Source organism: Anopheles maculipalpis, chromosome X (assembly GCF_943734695.1).
Source record: "Anopheles maculipalpis chromosome X, idAnoMacuDA_375_x, whole genome shotgun sequence".
Classification (NCBI taxonomy): Eukaryota; Metazoa; Arthropoda; class Insecta; order Diptera; family Culicidae; genus Anopheles; species Anopheles maculipalpis.
In genome coordinates, this window is record NC_064870.1 from 14,923,385 (window position 1) to 14,946,220 (window position 22,836).

At 40.7% G+C, this 22,836-nt stretch overlaps 2 protein-coding genes across 4 annotated transcripts in view; one reads left to right on the forward strand and one right to left on the reverse strand.

Annotated features, from left to right (window-relative positions):
* Positions 1-22,836, reverse strand: part of LOC126568065 (palmitoyltransferase ZDHHC8) — a 347,611-nt gene that overhangs the window by 289,782 nt on the left and 34,993 nt on the right. The window lies entirely within an intron of this gene.
* LOC126561793 (uncharacterized) lies at positions 386-13,759 on the forward strand. The gene is made up of 6 exons (XM_050218151.1): positions 386-716; positions 1,083-2,814; positions 4,780-5,149; positions 5,229-5,398; positions 5,539-5,706; positions 10,537-13,759. Exons 1-6 carry the CDS (start codon positions 399-401, stop codon positions 13,686-13,688), a joined length of 5,910 nt encoding a protein of 1,969 aa, XP_050074108.1. The 5' UTR covers positions 386-398; the 3' UTR covers positions 13,689-13,759.

Genomic DNA, 22,836 nt, shown 5'->3' on the forward strand with positions numbered 1-22,836 from the left:
AGCCCGCTGGTTTGTACATTGAAGAATTAGAAACGGTGGAAGATGGTTGAAACAGCTGCTGGCTGAAACGACCTTTGTTATTACCCTTCGAATGTTATTAGCGATCGATTGCACACCCGAGAGACCGAGAGAGACCAGTTGTAGGTGGTTGGTCTGTGTTGGTGCTATATAACGCCTGCCCAGTGGTGTAACTGGCGGTATCGAAAATACTTAACCACCTTCTAGAACACACGATTAATGCTAGTTGAATTTGTACGGAATTGGCAGTGATATCTGGGCCTCGGGCGCCCAGTCCAGTCGCGATGTTTGCCGACCCGTTTACACAAAACCTGGAGGTCAATATAACTAATGTAAACTCATTTCTCCCATTGGTCTCCGCAGGGTATTAGCATCTGAAAATGTCGGCCGACTCCCAGCGCAGCCGTTCAATGGCGTCCTCGGGTGAGGGCGGCACCAACGTGGTGCGCTGCATGCCCACCATCGTACCACCGCAGGCAGTTAGCGACCGCTCGATCATCGACAGTGTGGCCGGTTTTATCAACGACGTAACGCTCCAGGCACAGGCACCGCTAGGCGACAGCAAGGATCACATACTGTGGGTGCGGTTCGAAAATGCGGCCGACATTAGCGATCCCTGCCTCGGTGACGATTGGGAGCTGGAGGGTGGCATTGCGCCTCCATTGCTGCTGATTTTGGGTTATGTGAGCGGTGTACAGGTAGGACAAATGGTGTGGACACTAGTGTTGGTCGTTTGTGATCCGTTTTTTTTTTCAAAATCGTTCCGTTGCAATACTTTCGTCCGATTCCGTTTTTTTATTCCGTTCCGATACTTTCAATTCGTTCCGGGTTTTTGTTTTCTTTTTTTCCCCCCTTTTTAATATGTGAATTCAGCTTAAGTACGTCTTTGTAGGTTTCGTTCTTGTCATAATCCCAGTTTGGTTCGGCTGTCGTATTACAAAAACTGAGTAGATAAGTCTTCTCTCTTATTCTCTTCTCTTATCTCTTAAATCTCTTATTCTATTTCTCTCTTAGAATAAGAATCATACTAATATACTCGTGGAAATTACAACATATCTTTACAGGTGTGGATCGTACCGGCGAACGGTGAAGCGATTGAGGTACTGTCATGGCGTCATGGCAGTGTGAAATGTTTGCGCGTGCTACCAACACCGACGACCGGTGATCGTGACTCAGCCACGGAACCGACCGATCAATTCACACACAAGCGTCCCTTAATAGCGCTGTGCGATAGTGGGCTAGGCGGTGCCAGCGCCAGTGCGGCTGCCTCGAACGGCAGCTATCAGTATTGTGCGGTCAACTTCGTCTCGCTCAAGGACGGCGAAACGGTGAAGAGCATCAAGTTCAAGAGCATCATCGTAGACATCCTGGCGAACCGGTCCTCGATCGTGGTCACGTTTCCGGAGCGTATCGCTGTGTTTGATGCGCGCACGCTGGAGGACCGTCTCACCGTAACGACCTGCCATCCGAGTCCGGGCCTGAATCCGAATCCGGTCGCACTAGGTTCCCGCTGGATTGCGTACGCCGAACGACGCCTCATCCCGTCCAAGCGATCGAGCGGTGGCTGCGAAGGCGACGGTGTAACGAGCTACACGGCCACGGTGCTAAATGCGGCCAAAAGCTTCGGCAAAGGGTTGCGCGAGCTTGGTGAGCAGGTGGCGGCTGGCTTAACCGGTAGTCATCTGGGATCGAGTCTCGGTTCCAGCTTGGTGGGTGGTGGTGGCAGCAGTTCCATGTCCGGTGGTGTTGGTGGCGTTGGCGGTCTGCATTCCGGAAGCAATACCGGTTCGGCAAATGATGTGAGCGGCATTTTGGGTGGCAGTGGAGGAGGCGTCGGCGATCAGGGTAATCAGCCGGGCATAGTGACAGTGCTGGACATTAAGCACCCGGTAAAGGACGTAAGCCCAACCACCGGCACACCAATTACGGCGAACGGTAGCGATCCGATTGTGGCCCATTTTCTTGCCCATTCGGAAGCGATAGTGGCGTTAGCATTCGATGCACCCGGCATGTTGCTGCTAACGGCGGACAAGCGTGGCCATGACTTTCACGTCTTTCGGCTGCATCCGCATCCGAGCGGTGCATCGCTGGCTGCCGTGCATCATCTGTATGTGTTGCATCGGGGGGACACGACGGCCAAGGTGCAGGATGTGGCCTTCTCGCTCGATTCGCGATGGGTCGCCGTTTCGACGTTGCGCGGTACTACGCACGTGTTTCCCGTCACACCGTACGGTGGACCGGCCGGAGTGCGGACGCACGGTTCACCGCATGTGGTGAATCGATTGTCCCGGTTTCACCGATCGGCCGGCCTTTCCATCGATGGACGGTCGAGCAGTCCGGTTTCGCACTCGAGCGAGGGTGGAACCGGTGCTAACCATGTACCTACTGCCATGGCGTACGCAAACCCTCGAACGCCTCCCTTCCCACACCCGACCGTGGTACAACCGCTCGCACAGCTAAGGCAACCATCGCATCTGCTCGGTAGTGGCGCAGGAGGAGGCAGTAACATGGGCGTTGGGGGTGGATGCGGATCGGTAGCGGGCAAAACGATGGGCAGCGGTGCGCATCACACGAGGCAACGAAATTCGTCCTCCTCGTCGTCGGACGATCTTATGAAACCGTTGCGTGTGTGCGCCAGCTTTGCGAAGGCTCGCTCGTGGTTGCTCGATCCGCCCGGCTGTGTGGTGCGCGATACACCCGCCCATCGCATCCAGCGCAAACCGATCGATTCGTTGTTCATCATGGCGGCCCATGGTGCTCTGATACAGTACGATCTTGAGCCTAAACATGCGTCCGGTAAGTATGTGTGCTATGCGGTATTTCTCGATGGAATGTTACAGGGAAATCCCAGCAATTTTTCACACTTTCCTATGGGTTTTTATACCGTGCCTATGTATATTTTGTTTTGTCTAGATTTTTTTTTCAACGTGTTCCCATATAATTTTGGTCTTATCTCACATTTTTTGACACGTCCCAATGTATACTCTAAAGTTATATAAACAAAATAATTTTCGATTTGATGAAAATACTACGGTGTTCATCGATTTGGTTTTTAACATTCATTGGACCGTGCTTTTTAAAATGAGACACTCTATATCTACAGTGGCGTATAAATACTTTTTGTAAAGGATTGTGCATTTACCGCTCCGTAAAACGTCTAGCGAGGCTTATCTCAATGTATAAAAGCAAATAATTCAGATAATGTACATCATTACACATTTTTTTGTTTTTCGACGAAAAACCATTGTTTTACTGTCAATAAATTAATTTAGATTAATTAGTGTTGGATGAATATTCAAACAGTTTTTCTTGATCGAAATAGTACAAACGAAATGTTTATTATACAGTTGTGAATAATTCAAGCAAAAGCAAAATATGTTTTTGCCCGTATCAGTATGCCGATCGTGGATAGAATCTATTCTAAAACAGACTGCCGTTACAAAAAAATTACTATTCAGCCGTAAATGAAAGCCCATGTTACATTACAGGAATAATTCCGGAATTTTTCTGTCATTTTTTTCATTTGGCAGAGAATTTCGCTAGACAAGTGTAATTAAATGCCAGTAATAAAGAACTAAACATTCTGTAAAACATCTCTAAATATTTTAAAGAACAGGTTTCAACAAAGTTGGATTCAGTATTGAATCTCCACAATTCTCGATTTTGACTCGCTTAATATGGGCTTAAAGCGATTGGCCATCAAGGAAGGAATAATCATTCATGAAGCCAAAAATAAACGGGAGAGTTTAAGCAAAAAAATAATAATTATGAAATATTTGAATTCATTTGTGACTGCACTATACTATGAAGCAAAATCTCTACAAAAGGAACGTTTAGGGTTGTTTTAAGCACAGTAAATAAGTGAACAGCACAAAGATTGCCAATTTGCAAAGAAAAACTCTGGTCAGCTAACAAATGCTTTTCGTAGATGCAAGGGTATTACATCTTTGGAAGTGAAAAATTAAAAGAAATTTTTTATAACACTCATCTACTTGTAACTCGTTGAACAACAAACAGCCTACCCTTTCTGGAAAATTTTATGTGAATACGACGAGATGATCAAACGATACAAGCTTTACAATCCGCAAAATGGCTAACTCCCATACTAAAACGTATCAATCGAAAAAAACGAAAAAATAAATTTAAATCGATTTGAAATTTTCTTTTTGCACGAAAAGGTGAAAAATAAATTGGTCTAGCCTCTCTATAAATTTGAAATGTGTACGCCTTTCCTATCAAAAGATTTTAATGAATGTAAGTGTTAAACTTACCCGGGTAGGCGGTAATTTACAATAGAGATATTCCTCATAATTTTTAAACTAAATTTCATTTATAGCACTACATTTTACTGGATTTTTAATACTTTTCATTACGCACAATCAGTTTTTGCTATCCGTGCGTGAAATGAAACATGTCCATGTTCATACGGATGATGAATAAAAATGAAAATAACCTTTGTTTACATTATTTCAGTTACGTAAAAAGAAAAAATTATGTGCGTAATAATTTTGTTGTCCTTCAATTTCCTTCAATAATTCCAAAAATATATCATGTTTTGCTTCAGAGTCAAAAATTTTTAATTAAGGGACACCATTTTATGGTTTAGGGGCTTTCGAATCAGAAATTTATGCGCTTAGCCGAAAATACTTGCCTTCTAGACAAAAAAACCTGACTTAAGGCCAAAATATGACGACAGCAACTGTATTTACTTGTGAAGTTTGTTGAAACGCAACTCATTGATCTATATTTGTATTCAAACAGGAACACCGAAGGAGAAAATCTGCGATGACACACCCATCGAACTAGAGGTGGAGGCAAAGGCTCAATGGTGCCTACAACGACAAGAAAATTCTTCCACCGGTGACATTCAACCGCCACTCTCGTTGGACAACTGGCTCATAAAGGACCGGTTTATCGAGGACGGTGTTGGCCGAACGGATGGTGCTGGTTCGATACAGGACTACGATCGCTTGCAGCAACATCCACACCATCGTGGCAGCACGGGTAACATCTCGGTAGATCACGACGATCGGTGGTTGTCGCAGGTGGAAATCATAACGCATGCCGGACCACACCGTCGTTTGTGGATGGGTCCGCAGTTTATGTTTAAAACATACAACACACCGAGCGGGTACGAATCCGTTCCTTCAATCAGCCCTCACAGTTGCGTGTTTTATTAACATGTTTGGTGTGCGTGTGTGTCTTTGTAGCTCTCCATTATCCTCCATCGACACAGAAGCGGTGGAAATATGTACCGGCAGTGGTAGCGGCGGCAACGTGTTTAACCGCTCACTACAACGGTCCAACCCGATGAATATGCCTTTAGTTGGAGGTATGATGAGGCCCTTGGTACCCGTACTCATTGAATCAGGATCATGTAGTAATTTTCATTCATTCTCAATTTTTTTTTGTGTATTGTTGGTACAATTTCAATCATTTTTACTAACGCGGCATAATTGTTTTCTTTGCCTTTTATTTCCGCAACCATTCAATCCATGGCCACCCCGGGAACGAGCACAGGTAGTTACGAGCAAAGCCCGCGCATGATGAACATGAACGAGTTTCGGCACCATGAAAATTTGGACACCGAATTTTCATCCCTCGGACCGGTGGAATCGCAGTTGCGCGAAGATTTGGCCGACGCGATGCGTGAATCGCCCCTGATCACGACCGGAAAGGATGCGACAGGTATGGTGGAATGAGCAATATTTTTTCTTTCTCTGGTTTATTTTCCTTGCACACCAATTACTCTCCTACATTTCCCTCATCCAAAATATGTATTATCATCAGGCACCAGACGATTGTGCTACGTACATTTTATTTTTCTGTTTCGGTTTGTTATCTGTTTGATTTTGGTTCCTGTTTGAGTTTGTGTTATATGAATGTTTTATTTTATTGTGAAAATGATATAACAGATTTTTTTTTATTCGCACCACTAGGAGTATAAAGAATAATTATTCATGATCCTGTTATATTTAAAAGCCGCAGTTATATTACACAATTTATGGATCGTGACCCCCTTTACCTTTTTGCTTTTAGATGCAAAAAAATAATATTTATATGCACTGTGTCAAAAATTATCCGTACAGCCACAAAGACAGGGATACAAAATAATTGATAGAACATATTCAATCAATCAAAGCAAATGTTTTATTTATTCCACAAAGTTTTACAATGTATTGTTATAATCAACCAGCATGGATTTTATAAAAAAGTGTATCTTTCGTAAAACTGATTAACCAATTTGCTTTCTAAAATCGAGGTCAAAAAATTATCCATATAACGAACCAAACCCACAGTTTATCGAACTCTATTGATCGAGTTAATATCCCGTATGTCATGCTTTAATTACGTTCTTCAAACGCCTTTTCATCGAGAGTTTTTAAGTCATTTCATCAGATATTATCTCCTATTTTTCAGCTAGTTTTTATCCTGGATCGTGGGGTTCTCGAATTTTTCGCTCAAAACGATCCCATACATTTTCAATATGATTGCGATCTGGAAACTGCAAGCGGTTGTGTAAGCAATGTTTCGACGATGTGCAGCAACCATTCTTAGACCAACCTAGAAGTATGCTTCGGATTTTGGACTTCGAAAGTTATTGTGCAGAATGGCTAAATACTTGAATCGATCCATTGTAGATACATTGAACGCCAAGTTTTCGGTACCATTTGCACTAAAGGCACCCCAAACCATAACATGATCAACACCATGCTTTATGGTCGGCTGCAGATTTTTGAATTTAGTTAAGCATTTGTACTGCGCCGGACACTGCGCTTGACCACTTAGTTTAGTGTAGTGTACACTAACCACTCTTTCGGGCTTCTCCATAATTAACTCGATATCCTGCCTTAGATATGTGCGTAAAGTGTCAGGCTTTCTACAGGCTTGGGGTTGCCAAAGTTTTGATTTTGTTTAATTTCCCGCAGCATGATGCATTTGTGAAATTTGGTCAGTTTAATTCTGCGAGCCCTTAGGAGAGGAGTCTCCAGTACTACGCCTGCAATTTCGTTGACCTTTTGTTTTCTGTTTTCTATTGACCCTGAGATCAATTGTCAGTTTTCGTATTTCGACTATAATATTGAATTTTTGAAATGATTTTTTTCATTGGCTTACAGTGTACGGACAATTTTTTGACACAATGTACATTTGCAGTTGTTTCCAGTAGGTTTTTTTTCCTGTTTTTTTAACTGACGCTTGAAAAACTTGTTTGTATATTTGTTTATTAAACTGTGTTTCAATTTGTGCTGCATATAAATGCATCTTTTTATATTGGACGCTTCAAAATGTCGCAAAAGAAGCACTAAGGAGACAAAAGAGATAAAGAGAGTGAGAGAGAGAGAGAGAGAAAGCGAGAAAGAAAGAAAGAAACAGAGAGACAGAGAGAGAGAGAGAAAGGGAGAAAAGGAAGGGGAAAAATAGAAAAAAAAAATAATTTAAATATTGTTGCCTTAATGTCCAAAAAGATACTGTGTGCTGTCTTTTCCAAAAAATCAAAATATGTGTAGTGGTATTACCCTTTTGTTTTCTTTCCTTTATTGCTTGTAATGTTTTAATTTTGTTGTTTTTCAAATTGCTTGCTGAAGCTAATGTAACAGTTGCACATTATTTTCTTGGTTTTCATGTTTAAATCGTTTTCCCTCCTGCGTTTACAATTTACTTGTTCCCACATTCATGATCACTTCATGCCAATGCTTCTGTTTACATCAAACTTTGAATAAAACAATCATTTATAATGGCGCTAGCTTATAAGATAAAGCACCCAGTATTATTAAATTATTATGTCAAACAACAACAAAAAAACACACACACACACACACGCGGAACGGAGCGAAAAATTCTTCATAATTGGAATGTGCAAGTGCTTTATTTCAAAACTAATTTGAAGCCAGTTACCAGTCCCAATATAATAATATTCGCTTGTGCACAAAAGGAAAAGCTTATTAAAAGGCTTCCATCAGCAACATCGTATTGACAGGGAGAATTTTACTTTTCGTAGTGTATCCTCTGACCAATACGTTGTGGAACACGTTTTTGTTATACTGTTCATAGTATACATTCACAGTTAAACATTTTTATTATTAGCAGCTCACTTACCACTGCGGTACACCAGTTTGTTTTCGATGTAACGATTATTCACATACACACCCACTACACCACGTGATCAAATTGTACTCCTCCCAATATGTTCCTGCAGGAAACAAGCACAAGCATTCTCGTTCCGGCCTCGTTCCCTAATTTCTTATAAATCAAAGTCGTATGAAGAGAGCAAAAAAAAAGCAATGAGAAGAAGTCTATGATGGAAAAAGAAAGAAAAGGACCAGTCAAAAGGCAATTCGTGTGTGTGAGCGTCAAAGAGAACCATGCATAGCTTCGCGTTCCTTTTATTGGTAGCCTGAAATGAAATATGAACCATAAATTCAATACAATTCAATGATATTAAACACGTTTCTATGTTCGGGAAAGCTTGATGGCAAACTTTAATTAAAAAATAAATAAATAGATGAGATCAAAATCGAGGAAAATTAAGAGAAGAACAGAACGGAACACACGTACTTACTACTAGCAACTTGCCTTAGTTTGTTTTTTTATTTTGAATTTCCGTTCACCTAAACAGCATTATATATTCATAATTACCATAAAAAGTTGCGTCGCTCGATATTAGATGCAAATAATGTTGTTTTTATCGCTGCTAATCTTTCTGTTACCTTTATTGTTTCATACCTGCTGTGTTGATTAACGCGGTAGTTTTTTTTTTTTTGTATTAATTTCATAGTTTGCCATTTTAACCGATCGTTAGTGTGCTCTGTTGACACTCAATTTGCAACTTAGCTGGTTTGTTTCGTTTACACTTCTTAGTTCCGAGCTCAATCGCATGCTCTGATCTTAAAACGTGTGCTATTTTCCTGTTTGATTTACTACTGTTGTAATTTATATTACAGGGGTTTTCTGTTGATAATGTAAAAGCATTAAAGATAATTTTGGAAAAAAAATTTATGAAATGGCACAGTAAGCTGGATGACATTGTTATGGCTTTAGATGACATGGTGGGGGCGGGCCCGGTGGTTTAGGCGACAGCAGCCCCGGGCTTCACACGGCAGAACCGGGGTTCAAATCCCATCCGGACCGTTCCCCCATAGTTATCTCGTTCCCACGTAACTACGTGGTATTAGCAAGTCCAGTAAGTCATTCGATGGCCGGCGTGACCTAAAAGAGTAGTTAAGCCAAGAAGAATGAGAATTACATGGTAAATAACTTCCATTTATTGTAAAGCTATCAGACGACATTGTAATCGCATCATATGATCGTACGTTTCATCGTTTTTCTGCTAGTTGTTCTGCCATATCTGCAATACTTTGTAACCCTATTTGTAATCTTATACCAGAAAGATGTAAATTTGGTCTTAAAGACCCAAAGTCTCTATAAAATAAGTAAAGTAAAAATATGAAGCCATTACAATGTCATCTAGCTTAATCGGCTACCATTTCATCTGTAGTATTTACCAACATCATTGATGCTTCAACATTATCAACAGAAAAAAACCCGGTATTACTACTGTTGGCACAGTTTATTAACATTATTCTTGGGTTGTGGCTTACGATAATGTGTACGTTAAATGTGAGCACCATATGTTGGCCTTAGTTTTTATTTTTTTTAAATTTCCTTCATCCCGTTTTTGGATTCCCATGAAATTAGTAATGCATTCCTTTGACACTTTCCCTAGTGCACTTACTTAATGATGTAGAGCGAAAAGATTTATTCTTTTGTAAGCTACCCTAGAGTTTCCAAAAGCTGTATATTTTTTGTTACGAAAGCAAACCAAATAGATCTGAAACTAGTGATTCGTTGCTATATAGTTTGCAAATGATAAAAAAATTAAACTTATTGCCACAAAGCTTAAGTAAAAAATAAATCAAAAAGCTAATTCGTATAGCGGCTCGTATGGTCATGGTGAACATGGTTTCTCTAGAAGTTTGTTTTTAAAAATTACAATCAGATCAGATCAGATTACAATCCGATACGCAAATACCACTTCAAAATACATATTATACTATTGCGTGGAGAAAATATGAATAATGGTTCTAAAACACTTGCCTCTGGCTTCTTTCTTTTTCTTACCTTCTGTCTCTCTCTCTCTTTCTCTCTCTCTCTCTCTCTCTCTCTCTCTCTCTTCTCTGTGTATCCTGGTTGGTAATGTGCACCGTGTTGTACTGTCTTCTACCGATAAATGGTGTTATCGATTGTGTGCGTGGGCGCTTCCATCTGCTCTTCCATCTTGACATATGACAACACCCTGCCGGGACATCGATCGGTCATCGGGTTGCATGACGCTGTCGGCCGCTGCCTTTGCATCTTTCAACAACAACAACAACAACGCCCTTAATTATTTCTCACCTTTTCCAACCTGTCGGCGCTATATCACTCAATACATGCGTGTGCGTGCGTGCCTGCGTGCGTGTGTCTCTCCTGCCAAATTCACACCCAAACCTTTTACCGGACTATTCACAATTGTTATAGGCAACCACTTGGGATCTGGCTCGGCGTGTGGTGGCACCGGTATGGGCGCAGGACATCCACCAACACACCACTCTTCGGCAGCAGCAAATCAGCATGCACAGACATCGATCACCACCAGCACCACCACCGGTCTTTCGTCCGTGTCGTCCTGTTCGTCCACATCGATCTATTCATCTACCCATTCGCTGAGCTCGATCTGTGACCAGCAGCATCAGCAACTACTTCAGCAGACCCAACAGCAGCAACACTACCAGTGTGGTGGCGGTAGTGGATGTAAGGTAGCCGGTGGCACCGGCGGGACCAGCGAAGGTGGCGATGCTGTTGGATGTTTCTTTGAATGTAAGCAGCCGCCATTGTTTGCTAGCAGCGGTGACAGTAGTAGCAACAAAGCTAGTGGATTAGTTAAGAAAAATGTTGGTATTGTTCAAGCGAGCGTGCAGCATCAACATCAGCTGCACCAGCATAATTATTATCCTGACCCTTCCAGACCAGATTCGGGTGCTAGCGGGCGTAATGTGTATCATCACGGTGGTGGTAGTAGTAGTGGCATCACAATCGCCAAGGTAGTGAATCCGCTCGGCACGGTCACCACGATCAGTACCGTTGGCGGTGGTGGAGGTGGTGGTTCTGCCGGGCCCGACAGCATCGAGTCGGATGATTTTATGCAGGAATGTGTCGAATCGTATCTGCACGAAAATTGCGACGAGGCACTATTTCGTCCTGTCGTTACCGTGCATCACGAGAACGTATGTGCTACCAAACTGCCGGCTGCACAAGAGCTGGATACGGTAGAGATGCGTTCCGGACGCTATCGTGGTTCCTCGTTAGATCGTACCGGATGTAGTGTTGAAGCGTCTGGCAAGGCAAGATTAATGGCTGGAGGTGGATGTGAAGAACGGCCCCTCAGTCAACCAGCCTCGCTAATTGGCCGTGATTTAATCGTACCGGTAATCGAGGAAAAGAATATGCCCTATTTCACCAGCAGTGCCGGCGGAGGAAAACAACGCTCAAAGGTCCAACAGTCTGATGCCGATGTGACGCGACGATCGCACGCTGTTGAGACTTCAGTGCAATCGAAGCATGAAAAACCGCGCGCACGAAAGTTATTGGCAAGTAAGGATGAAAAGGAAAGAAGCGATTCAGCCGATACAATCCGTTCGGAATTGGAATCAGACTTCACCACGAAGCTCAATATGGCTGACCCATCGCTCGGGAAAGCATGTGATGAGTTTGAAACTATAGAATTACCCGTGGCGGATAGCGATCCACTGGAACACGACGCACTAACATTAAAGCAAGATAGTAAAACTGCATCGAAAGGTCGAAAGGACGAAGATGGAGGAGCACACACAAAAAGTCATCCGAACACAAGCGCCACCACCGCCGGTTCAAAGAAAAGCAAAGACAGGAAGATGGTTCCGGCACCTGACGTCACTATCTCCAGTTCAGCAACGAGCGATCGTAACGATAAGAAGGATTTCAGTAACATGCGAAGTACTACCGTCGTGCAAGAAAAAAAGAGCACCGGAAATCCTGGGAACGACAAACGAAATAACAAACGGCTAGCCAACGCCTCCAAGGGCAACACGAAAGATATCAAAAGAGAGAAGGAATTATCGATCGCAACGAAACGATCGGCCTCACCGGTAGTGGTGATGATGCCGGATGCCGACCAATTATTACTGCCCCCGTTAGAGGCGCTCAAAATTGACGATCTAGAACTTTTCGGTGATGACACTAACGTTCACGAAGCACCGGAAATCGGCGTTAAAGTGAAAGAATCCCAAGCGAAACATCAGTCCAAAGTCACGCCAGATCGCAAAGCTAAGGGAGATGCACAAGATGGTGAAGAGAGTGAGAAATCGTTCGTGACTGGAAGAAGCTCAGTATTGGATACGTATTATGATCCCATGGCTACCGATGACAAATACGAAGTGATGGAATTCGGTGAACCTTCGCACGCTGGTCCCGATTTGGCAAAACTTCACACAGGTCCAGAGTCTGCGCAGTGTGTAGAATCGGAGGAGAAAACTCTGATCAGCTTCGAAAGTCCATTGGTGGAACATGCGACCGAACGTTCAGCAAGTGGGAGCGTTAATCAGCAGGAGCAAATGGTGGTCGATATGCAAAGTGTTTTTGCCGGCGGCAATATAATGGTGGCTATGTGCTCCAGCTTGCGGGAAGCATCTCCATCCGTTGAGCCAGAATCGGAGGGAAATGGTGGAGAGGAAGAAGGCGCCTCCCCGCTGTCCAGAACACGCAGCTCAAGTCAATGTGTTTTGAAGCAGCTTTCGCTCGAAGGTCAGGATTCGGATTACAAGAGCTTGGAGCTAGACTTGGACATGCAGTCGTCTGGTGTGGCAAATATGGGCAGCTCTTACAACCCCACGGCAGACACTACGACTACGATCGTTAGCCTGCTGTCATCTGGATCGGAGGATGAGGAAGACGTTACCACTAACTCCACAACCAACGACCAGGAAGATGATGCTGTTGGTGATGAACCGCTGCTGGTGGAGGGAAAGGTAGCGGAATCTGTAAATAAGCTGTCGGAGCCGAGCAGTAAAAGGCGTCGACGCAAACGCACAAACACCTGTCAAACAAACACCAGCGCGACTGTCAATCTGAACCTTACGAACACCACCAGCAACCCTACAACCGTCGATGTGAAGGACGATGAGGGTGAGGATGAGGAAGAGCACGGCGATGAAGATGACGAAGAGCTACAACCGCTGATATCGAGCAACAAAACGTCCTCATCGTCGCTTTCGGCTGCACCGACCACAGCCGCCACCAGCACGAAAAAGGATTCGCTCACATACGGCGATGGGCCACTGCTTTCGGGCATGGGCAACGATATATCCGTATCGCTTACAGCACTGCCATCGGAATGTGAAAGATACGCCAAGTGTGACGAACCGAAGCAATCCACGACGGATGCCGATGATACTGCCAAGGGTTTGACAGCAAGCGTCGGTAGTGGTGGTGGTGCCGGTAGTAGCAGCAACATCGGTCTCAGTACAAGCATGATCGTATCTTCCAACACCGGAAAGATGGTGGCCGGGGCGGCGACCACGGGCGGCGGTATCGCGTCAGCGGGCGGCGGAAACGGCGGAAACGGGAAGAAAAAATCGAAAAAGAAGCGAAAATAATTACTAGTGAAGCGAATGATGCTGTTGACGTGTTCGGCCGTATCATTGCTGGTTTTGTTTTTGCTCTCCTACTTACTACTGCTGTGCGCGTCGTGTTTTGCTCTAGGGTTTTATCTGTGTAGCGCTATGTCCGATTGATTGTGTTTTAGTTCTATCCGTTTTTCGGTGCGTGTGTGTGAAGTGTGCGCGTGTGTGTGTGCGGGTTGATATGGCTCCGACCATCCTAATGGTACTCAATCTCCAATTTCTAAATTTTGTCTGCTCAAAATCGTCGAAATCAGATGAATCCAGCTGCTGGGCATGGGAAGATCTGGATAGAAAATGCGTCCGTTTACTCTGCTCGTAGACGACAGCATTCGTGTTCGGTCGTATATAACTTTTCAATTTAACTGATCTCATCTCACCATAGACTTTGGATATCAGTTTTACACGTGCGGCGTATTAGAACAAGTATGAGCGTAAAACCGATAATTTATACAACTCAAGAACAAGATCCCCCATTCGTTCAGACGATAAACAATTATTAAATTTTGTATTTTCAAGTTCGCTGATCTTTTGCTTTAGTATCATATTTATCGAACCTTTATTAACCTGATAATTTAGTAGTATTCGTTTCGAAATGACAGTTCGTATCACTGACACAGGTGGTAATAATATGTTTATTGTGTTCTTCTTATAAGCAAAGGCTTGTAGTTTTTTTTTTGCGGAAATATTCATATTAAAAGGAAGTAAACCAACAGTACAGTTCTGTTTGCACAGCACGTCTTGTACTAAATATTAGCTTTTCGTTTTGACTTACTGGGAAATGCAAATAATAGCGTGCGGCTGGCCAACTTTAGCGAATATCGCTAAAGTAGGCGTTTCAATCAATGTTCGTGTCAGTTTGATTTTACGATGTCTATGTCCCAATTTAAAAGTTCTCTGCGTTTATTGTAAATTCTTGTAAAGCATCTTAGCCATAGCAAGCGTGTTTGCCTCGTCAAACCGTTCTCGGTGGACGAATCAATTATTAAACAATAAACAATATCGCAAGCGCTTATGAAATCCTCGACCACTGATATAAAACCCCCCAATACTTTAGCGAATCAGCACAAATAAACACAAAATACTTCAAAATAGTTACGGAAGCTGGTGCGATTGATATGGAAAATGTATTTTATGTAGGTGAAGAGTTGAAAATGCTAGTTTCTGCGCGCGAAAACCAAATGAAAATTGAATTCATATAGTGATAACTTAAATTAAGTATTTGGTTTTTACCAACAAACGACAAAAATTTTAAAAAAAACCGTATCCCAAAAACATGCTAATATTCGAACTCGAGATTTGAACCAGTGCGTGCATACAAATGCGTTCAAAAATCGTTCAGTCGTTCAACGGTTCGACAGAACCGTTTAGGCAACAAAATTATTTTATGTTCGTCTAGAAAGCACCGTGCGTACAGTTTTACCAAACGTATATGTTTTTGTAAATATAAATTCATATATGTGAATATAAAATTTATATAAAAAGTAATGCAAATATTATCAAAATTGCAACGTGTGTTAATTTTTGGTACATCCAATTATAAAATATTGACGTAAAAAAGTTACTACATAATATAAATTTTCCATATCAATCGCACCAGCTTCCTTAACTATTGCGGAGGATTTTTTCTTTACTTGTGATTTGCTAAAGTATTGGAGGTTTTTATATCAGTGGTCGAGGATTTCATAAGAGCTTGCGCTATTCTCTAGAGTTGGCCCGCCGCACGCTATCATTTGCATTTCCCTGTAATTTTTCATGTAGCAAAGGGGAATGGAGAAGGAAAATACATAAAACGTTTAGTTGGACGCATTCTTCGTTGAATGCTTGATTAAGCTATAGAGTTCCGATTCATGCGCAAAATATTACCATTTTCCAATATTTAGCTTTTTCTTTTCTTTGTGCATTAGTTTCAATTTCTGTTCAGTAAAGTCGTTCAAAACAAATGTGCCATAGCGTTATCCATAAAAGCACCATAACGTTTTCGCACGAACAATAATCCAACTCCGTTTGAAAAATTGCAAATTCAAGCGTTTGCTTAAAAAATAAAACCATGAATCGATCTTAGTACAATTGAGAGCAAAACGAAAAAAAAAACACTAAAGAAAAAAAATACAAAATAGAAAAAAAACAATGAAAAAAATGCTTCTGTTATTTAAAAACGCACAAAACCCCGAGAGAGAAAAAACGAATTTTATCGTGCACATACCGTGTACGTTTTGCTTTGTGCAATATGTTGCAGTTACAGGACTTACTGAACGAACTAACTACTAGCAATGCCCACATGCACTTGCAAGCACTTTCCTTGGTTGGCAAAATGTTAAACTACGGGGAGAAAAGAAATGCAAATGGAAGAAGAATTACGCTGCAATCACACTTAAAAACAGTTGAAAACAATATGGTGGACAGATAACTATTTTTGACACTACTATTACTATTCTAACAGCTTCTTGTGTGTGTGTGTTTTGGTTTCCTGGTCCCAAGTGGGATTCAATACACGTTGGTCGTTGCGGTAGTGAGGAAAACCGACGTTGTTACCGTCTCGGCCATCTTGTCACCGCTACCGGCCAGCCAACTGCAAGCCAAAAAAGGCACCGGACGGTTTCAGGTTTTATTCGCCTTTAGATTCAGCGTTTCATTGCTATTTAAGGTCACTATTTATCTGCTGATGATTAAGTATTTGACTGCCAATACGTTTTAAAGTTTAAAAAAAAAGTAAAAAAAGCTTTTGATTTCACAATCACTTTAATATAAACTGTAAGGTGTTAGGATTAGTTTGGAGAGAAGCGAAGAATTTTTCTGTAACGCAAGTTTTTTTTTTTTTTTCATCTAAATGGCATATTGACGTAATATTTTGGCCATTGGATGGTTGCTGGTGTTTGTTCTGGATTTGTTCTTTTTGACGAATGTGTTGATTTGATGCTTAGCCGTCTACGTCGATAGTAGTTGGGTTCTGGATCAACAAAATATACTAATTCTAGAATATAAACTCTCGTTCGTGTGTACGAATCTTGTGTCGATTGTGCAAATATCGTAAGTATAAGCCAATCTATCCAACTCTCACCACTCGGCGGTTGAGGTGTTACTCTCTTTCTTTTGCTTCGTTTCGAAACAGCAGAGCATATTCGAACTGAGGAGAAGCGCTTGCGTTGCTACAAGGCTACATACTATTTCGACTTACGTTTTACTATTTTTTCGTCGAATAGATGGAAAACAAAACAAAGGGAGAATCATCTTTGCATTGCATGTTCATTGTTGCCTAATGACGAAAACTTAGCTATATAAGACAAAAGTAAGCTAAAAAAAGAAAGAAAATAGAGAAGAAAAACACACAAAAAGAATAAGTGATAAAACAAATAAGTAAAACTGATGAAACAAATGTAGATAATTAAACATTTCTCAATTGGACACCAAATTAAGAAAGCACATTGAAAAGGCTGAACAAAAAAGTGAAAAAAAGAAAGAAAACAAAAAAAAAGGGGAATAAAATTAATCGTATAAAGGTTATTGTTTCGGTTGAAGTGTGAAAGTGGCTTAAAATGGAACCAAAAAAAAAATTATATCATATTTGATTATCAAGTTTCACCCTATTTTCGTTATAATTTACAAACAAACGAGCAAAAACCCGTTAAAGGCATACCGAGAGGTAACTCATACATCCTTCGACCATTATATTACCAACTCTGTTAGCCGCCATATCTTTTTAGGCTATTATTAACAAAACAAATCAAATAGTGGAGGAAAACAAAAACAGAAAACCTAAACTGCTCCCGGAGACAGACAGAGAGCAATTAGTGTAAAAGGGTGATGATTATTTACAAATTTATCACAACAAAAGTGTACTAAGGATAGTTGTTGTAAAAAAAATGTAACGAAGCAAGAAACAAAATGATTGATACACACTTACAATAGTGAAACAAAACCGAAAAACAGGCACAAAAGGATAAGCAAAGAATGGGTTTAGAGAAATGGAGAGTGCAAAAAAAAAGGGAGAATGTTCTAGTTAAGAAAACCAAACGAGGAAGGGAGTTGTGGTGAAAAAGAGGAAAAAAAGCAAAAAAAAACGTAAAACGAAAAATAAATTAACAAAACAAATACTTTAAACAAACCAATAATACAGCCGTTGCAACTCATTCAACTCTAGTTCTAATTGAAAAAAAAAAAACGAGCAACACCGAAAGCACTTTATTTGTCGTCTTCATCTTTTGGAGCTAACAATATCAAGGAGGGGTTTTGTGTGGCCTGTCAATTTCTAGACTTTCTTGACTTGGTGTTATAATACATCCTTAGTCGAAACACAGCGCAATCCTGAGAGTCTAGATAGAATTCGACATCAGTACTACACATGTTCTGCTTGGCTTAACGACCTTCTAGGTCATGCCGGTCATATAATGGCGTACTATACTTATAGATATAGCACGTAGCTGGCAAGTCAGTCGTCATACTACGGCGGAACGGGTCCGGATGCGATTCGATATCCCCGATTTTGCCGTGTGAAGGCTACTGCCGCTTTTGCTATAGTTCGAAGACCTGAGGTGCATCTGTAGCCCTTGTCTTCTATGGTCTATGGATGTGTCATCATCATATCATCAAGGCTAGTAGCGATGTTACTTCAAAAACAACTTTTGTTTTGCCTAACTACTTCCAGCCGACAGTTTTGTGTGTTTGTGTGAGTGTTTTTAGTTAAAGTATTTGTTTTGAGTTTTGATAAAGTGTAGACATTGTGTTACGTCATCATCCCACCAACATTCATCAAGAAAAGTATACATTTTTTTTCGCTCCACCGTGTGTGTACTACTCACATCGTATCCCGGCTCCCATCTCGTGTCTAGCATTACTCAACCGTTCTATCTTTACTCACTGCAGACGGACCGCTCGTGATGGATGGCAGTGGTGAAAGCTTCCTAGCGAACAACCATCATCATCACCATCATCATCCGCACGGTGGTGGTACGACGATGGTGACCGGTTCTGGCGGCGGTGGTGGCGGACTGCAGTCGGCCTCGCTGGTACACCTTGACCAGGAGGACATGAGCAGCAGCAGCTTCAGCTCGGCCAGTCGAGCATCGCTCGAGCTGGGCCAATCGTCATCCAACACCGGTTCGCCAACGGCGTCTTACGGCGAAAATCTGTTACCGTTTCAGGGCGACTCGAGTGGTTCGTTATAATGCAACGCTCAGCTGGCTGTCCGCGTGTAACAGCAACACACCGCACCGACCACTGTGCAACACGACAATCATCATCGTGAATTGGGTACTGATCGCTGCCAACCCAGCCGAACAGGAGGTTGTGGACTTAATGGCAAAAAAGCAAGCGCAGAAAAAGCAAGCGCTCTCTGCGGACGCCCTCGAATTTTGAAATCCCAACGGCGATAGTGAACCGAAATTCAAATCGAATATCCACGTGCGTGATCGAGGTTATGTGTGTTTCAATCTGTCTGATGTAGAGTGTTGTCGTTTGATTTTTGGCACATCCACTCTTCCCCACATTATCATCGGATATTTGACGAATTTATAGCAAGATGCTGGCCATTCAAACACTTTACACAAAACTCATTAACCGTCGGCGTGGCATTTTTGGCGGTGCAGGGTTTTTGCCTTTCATCCATGGTGTAAGACGGTAAGGCACACCGGATCGAAATCCTTTTTTTTTTTTGGTTTAATGCCATACGTGTACGATTTTGTTCTTTTTCTCAGTTTTTTTTTATAGGAAATTTTTAGCTATATGTATATAAACAACAAGCTATTTGTTATCAAGGATAACACACACCTTCGAACACATTCATAGCTTCGTACCGACATTAATTTTATGGTTATACACACATCAGCCTGGAAAAGGGTAACAAAAAAATATTTGTTTTCTCTACAGCAGTGGAGAGAGAAAGAGAAAGTGTGTGAAAGAGAGAGAGAGAGAGAGAGAGAGAGAGAGAGAGAACGACAGAAAATTGAGTTAGATTAAGAGGCGTATAGGGGTGATATGAAAAGTTGGTTTATCATTATTCCTTAATCGGTTTTACTGGTAATACAAAAAAACAGAACTCTTTGATGTATGTTTTTTGTTTCTTTGTTTTGTTTTTTCTTTCATTTATTTGTATTATATAAGTTTTGCTTTGTTACAATGGCATGACGCATAATTCCTTTTCTTGTTGGCATATTTTTCGTCAAATTAAGTATGGCTGGCTCATGAACAATCGCAAGTGCACAGACGAACAACGTGCTTAATACGAGGTTGAGGTAGCTTAGCTCCAAGAAAAAATACGCTCGATCAGCTCACCTACTTGAGCGCATCCCTATTGACAAAATCTACCAACTAAGGGACTATTAAGACAAATGCCCCTTAGTTGTGATACCAAAATACCTTAGAAGTGATTATTAAGGCAATTTTATCAATAGGGATTGATACAACAATACGCTGGCATCCGTTACTCTTTGTAATTTTTTAAATTGAATAATGATCTGCAAATCCATATTTCAGTCTCCATCCAAAAACAGAACCAGAAGCAATATTAATATTTTACATGGATCGTTTCGATCGGTGCTGTACGCTTAGCATACATATTCTTCCATTTTTCTTGGTTATTATTATGAAATTTTCAATTATCTTCATGAAAAACAAAAAACAAACATTGAAATTGCAATTGAAGGAAGTATCTCAAGGATTTATTTCAACCCTATTCTAGGCAATCGACTACCCGGGTAGCCAAATCGGTTTCAATTATTTTTTTCTCCGGTTGTAGTAATCCGATTGACTTGATATTTGTTTTATGTGAGTAAATTACAGTTATCTTTATCTGATTTTTGTTTTTGTATGGATCGGTTAAATCTGTTTTTCAGATTTTTTTTCCTATACCCCCTATTCCAAGCAACTAGTCTACCCGAGCAGCCAGCAACTAGGGAGACTCATATTTTTTGCATACGTAATCCAATCACCTCAACTCTTAGCCGTTTTCGAGTTTTGGGTATTCTAAGATGAATTGATGATGTTTTCCTTATATAAAAAAAAATATTTAAAATAATTATTTAAATGCTTTCCACAAATTTCACAATAAAACGCTTCTTGCAGCTTAGAAGATTATATTACAAATCTAATGTGCAATTTTCAGAATTTTACTTAAAGGAAATAAGAAGTTACAGGTATTTGTGTTTCAATAAAAACCGTTGCTAAAGAGCCGTCACCGTTAGTTATGCAATTAAAATGTGTTTAGACTGTTCGAATCAATCAGTTTTGATAATTTTGTGAACAATAAAGTTAGAAAGAATGTATATTTGTCATTAATGCGTCGTTTAACTTCGTGTTTTTTTCTTGCAATGATGAACGAGGTCCCCTGTAACGGTTTTTATTCAAATAAAAATAAATAAAATCACCTTTAACTTTTTTCTTACAAGTAGTAAAATTCTGAAAATACCAGACTATATTTGTAGTTTACAGTTCTATAAACTGTTGAAAGCATGTTGTTGTCAAATTTTGAGAGGCATTTTAAAAATTAATTTTTAGATTTTTGTTATTTTTTCGAAAAAAAACATGTTGTCTTTGAAGATCCATATCATGGAAATTAGTTAGCATTGAGGATGCATATTTCTTTTATTACAAACAAGAAGAGTTAATTTAACTTTCATCAGAATATTGTATAGATATTGGATTACTTTTTAAAAAGTGATAAGCCTCCAAAGTGGTTGGTTGCCTGGAATATGAAGTTTTTCTGGTTGCCCGGGACCCGTTATTAACTGATTTTTTCTCCTCCGATAAGAGTTGGTGACAATACAAACAAGATAACATTTTCCTGATCTCCCAATTTTATGTACAATGCTGGCTGAGAGCACTGACAGGCTCGGTGAGACAATTTCGATCACTATGAAATACACTAGTAAGGACACTTAGTACACTCTAGCATGCGTGGCGATGTAAGAGCGCGGGTAAACACGCGCTAAGTATAAGCGTTTCCTTGTCCACTTAACGTCCTTCCAGTGGTGGTGTGTATGTACACTAGGGCATATTAATGTTATTTCTTTCTCTAACGCGCCAGCCAGTGTTGTCAAATATGGCGAGATAAATCAAATTTTTGTTATATTTTTTTCTTTAGAAACCGTTTATATTTAGAGTTTTAAGCAATATTACCTATAGTTGTTAATTGGCGTAAAAAAGCAGGGTTGTGGTTGAAAAACAATGCTTCCAAACGCAAGAATTATACGTATAAAATTGTGCGTCATAAATAGAAAATATGTTTCATTGTTTTTCTTTTACACATCCTTTTGTGGTTCGGTGCAAATGTTCCATTAAAAGTGTAAAATATGTACATAACAACTGAAAAGTTTTCTAGCTTCTCGCTTCAAATCAGACTCACGTACTATTCATGGGGTTTCTCCAGCTTTCTTGTGCTGAATGAACACAGAGTGGTTTATATTTGGTGATATAAAGGAATGCTTTTTTGCTTTGAAGTAACGTGTCATTTAAATTAAATATAACCAAAACACGATTTATGAATGTGGTGTAAACATTAGTTATTAATCGTTTTGTCATTCCAAATGTTCTGTAATTCTCGTAATACTCACCTGTTGGATGAATTGGCTGTTTGGCAAATGTGTGATATAAAGTGGATTTTCATAATTACATCCAAATTCACAAACATCCATACACAAGATTCCTTCAATAGCGAACATTGTTGGCCTGTGATAAAGAAGCAAAGGTTTTGTTTGAAACGCTAGATTGAAAAATAGTAACTAAAAGGGAGAAAAAGGTACAAACAAGAAATAGGGAACAGGATTGAAATAATAAAACAAAGCTACAAATCGTCAAGGAGAGGAGAAGGACATTTTCCTTACGTTTCCTTTGCCACGAATGGACACGATCCATCTGTTATCTTCAAATAGCCTACTCTTGCTATGACAATACTATGTAATTATTACTGAATTTGTTGATAAATCAGGTCCATCTAACAACACATATGTACAGAGAAAAACCAAACGTATTGAAGGTAGAAACAAATAAAGCAGTGTGCATTAGACTATTTCCAGGCAATCAGCAGTAAAAACCAAATAACAATATCAAGCAAGAAGTACAGAAGAAGGGTAATTAATTTTTTCTACCAACTGCTAGTGTGTATGACAGGTTTTTGCAAATAAATACGGGC

What these genes read in the sequence shown, in the direction of transcription:
- LOC126561793 (XM_050218151.1), top strand. Translation starts at nt 399, where the DNA reads ATGTCGGCCGACTCCCAGCGCAGCCGTTCAATGGCGTCCTCGGGTGAG. An exon ending in TGAGCCTAAACATGCGTCCG is followed by an intron (nt 2,815 to 4,779) that starts GTAAGTATGTGT and finishes GTATTCAAACAG; the next exon opens with GAACACCGAAGGAGAAAATC. An exon ending in CATTGAATCAGGATCATGTA is followed by an intron (nt 5,399 to 5,538) that starts GTAATTTTCATT and finishes GAACGAGCACAG; the next exon opens with GTAGTTACGAGCAAAGCCCG.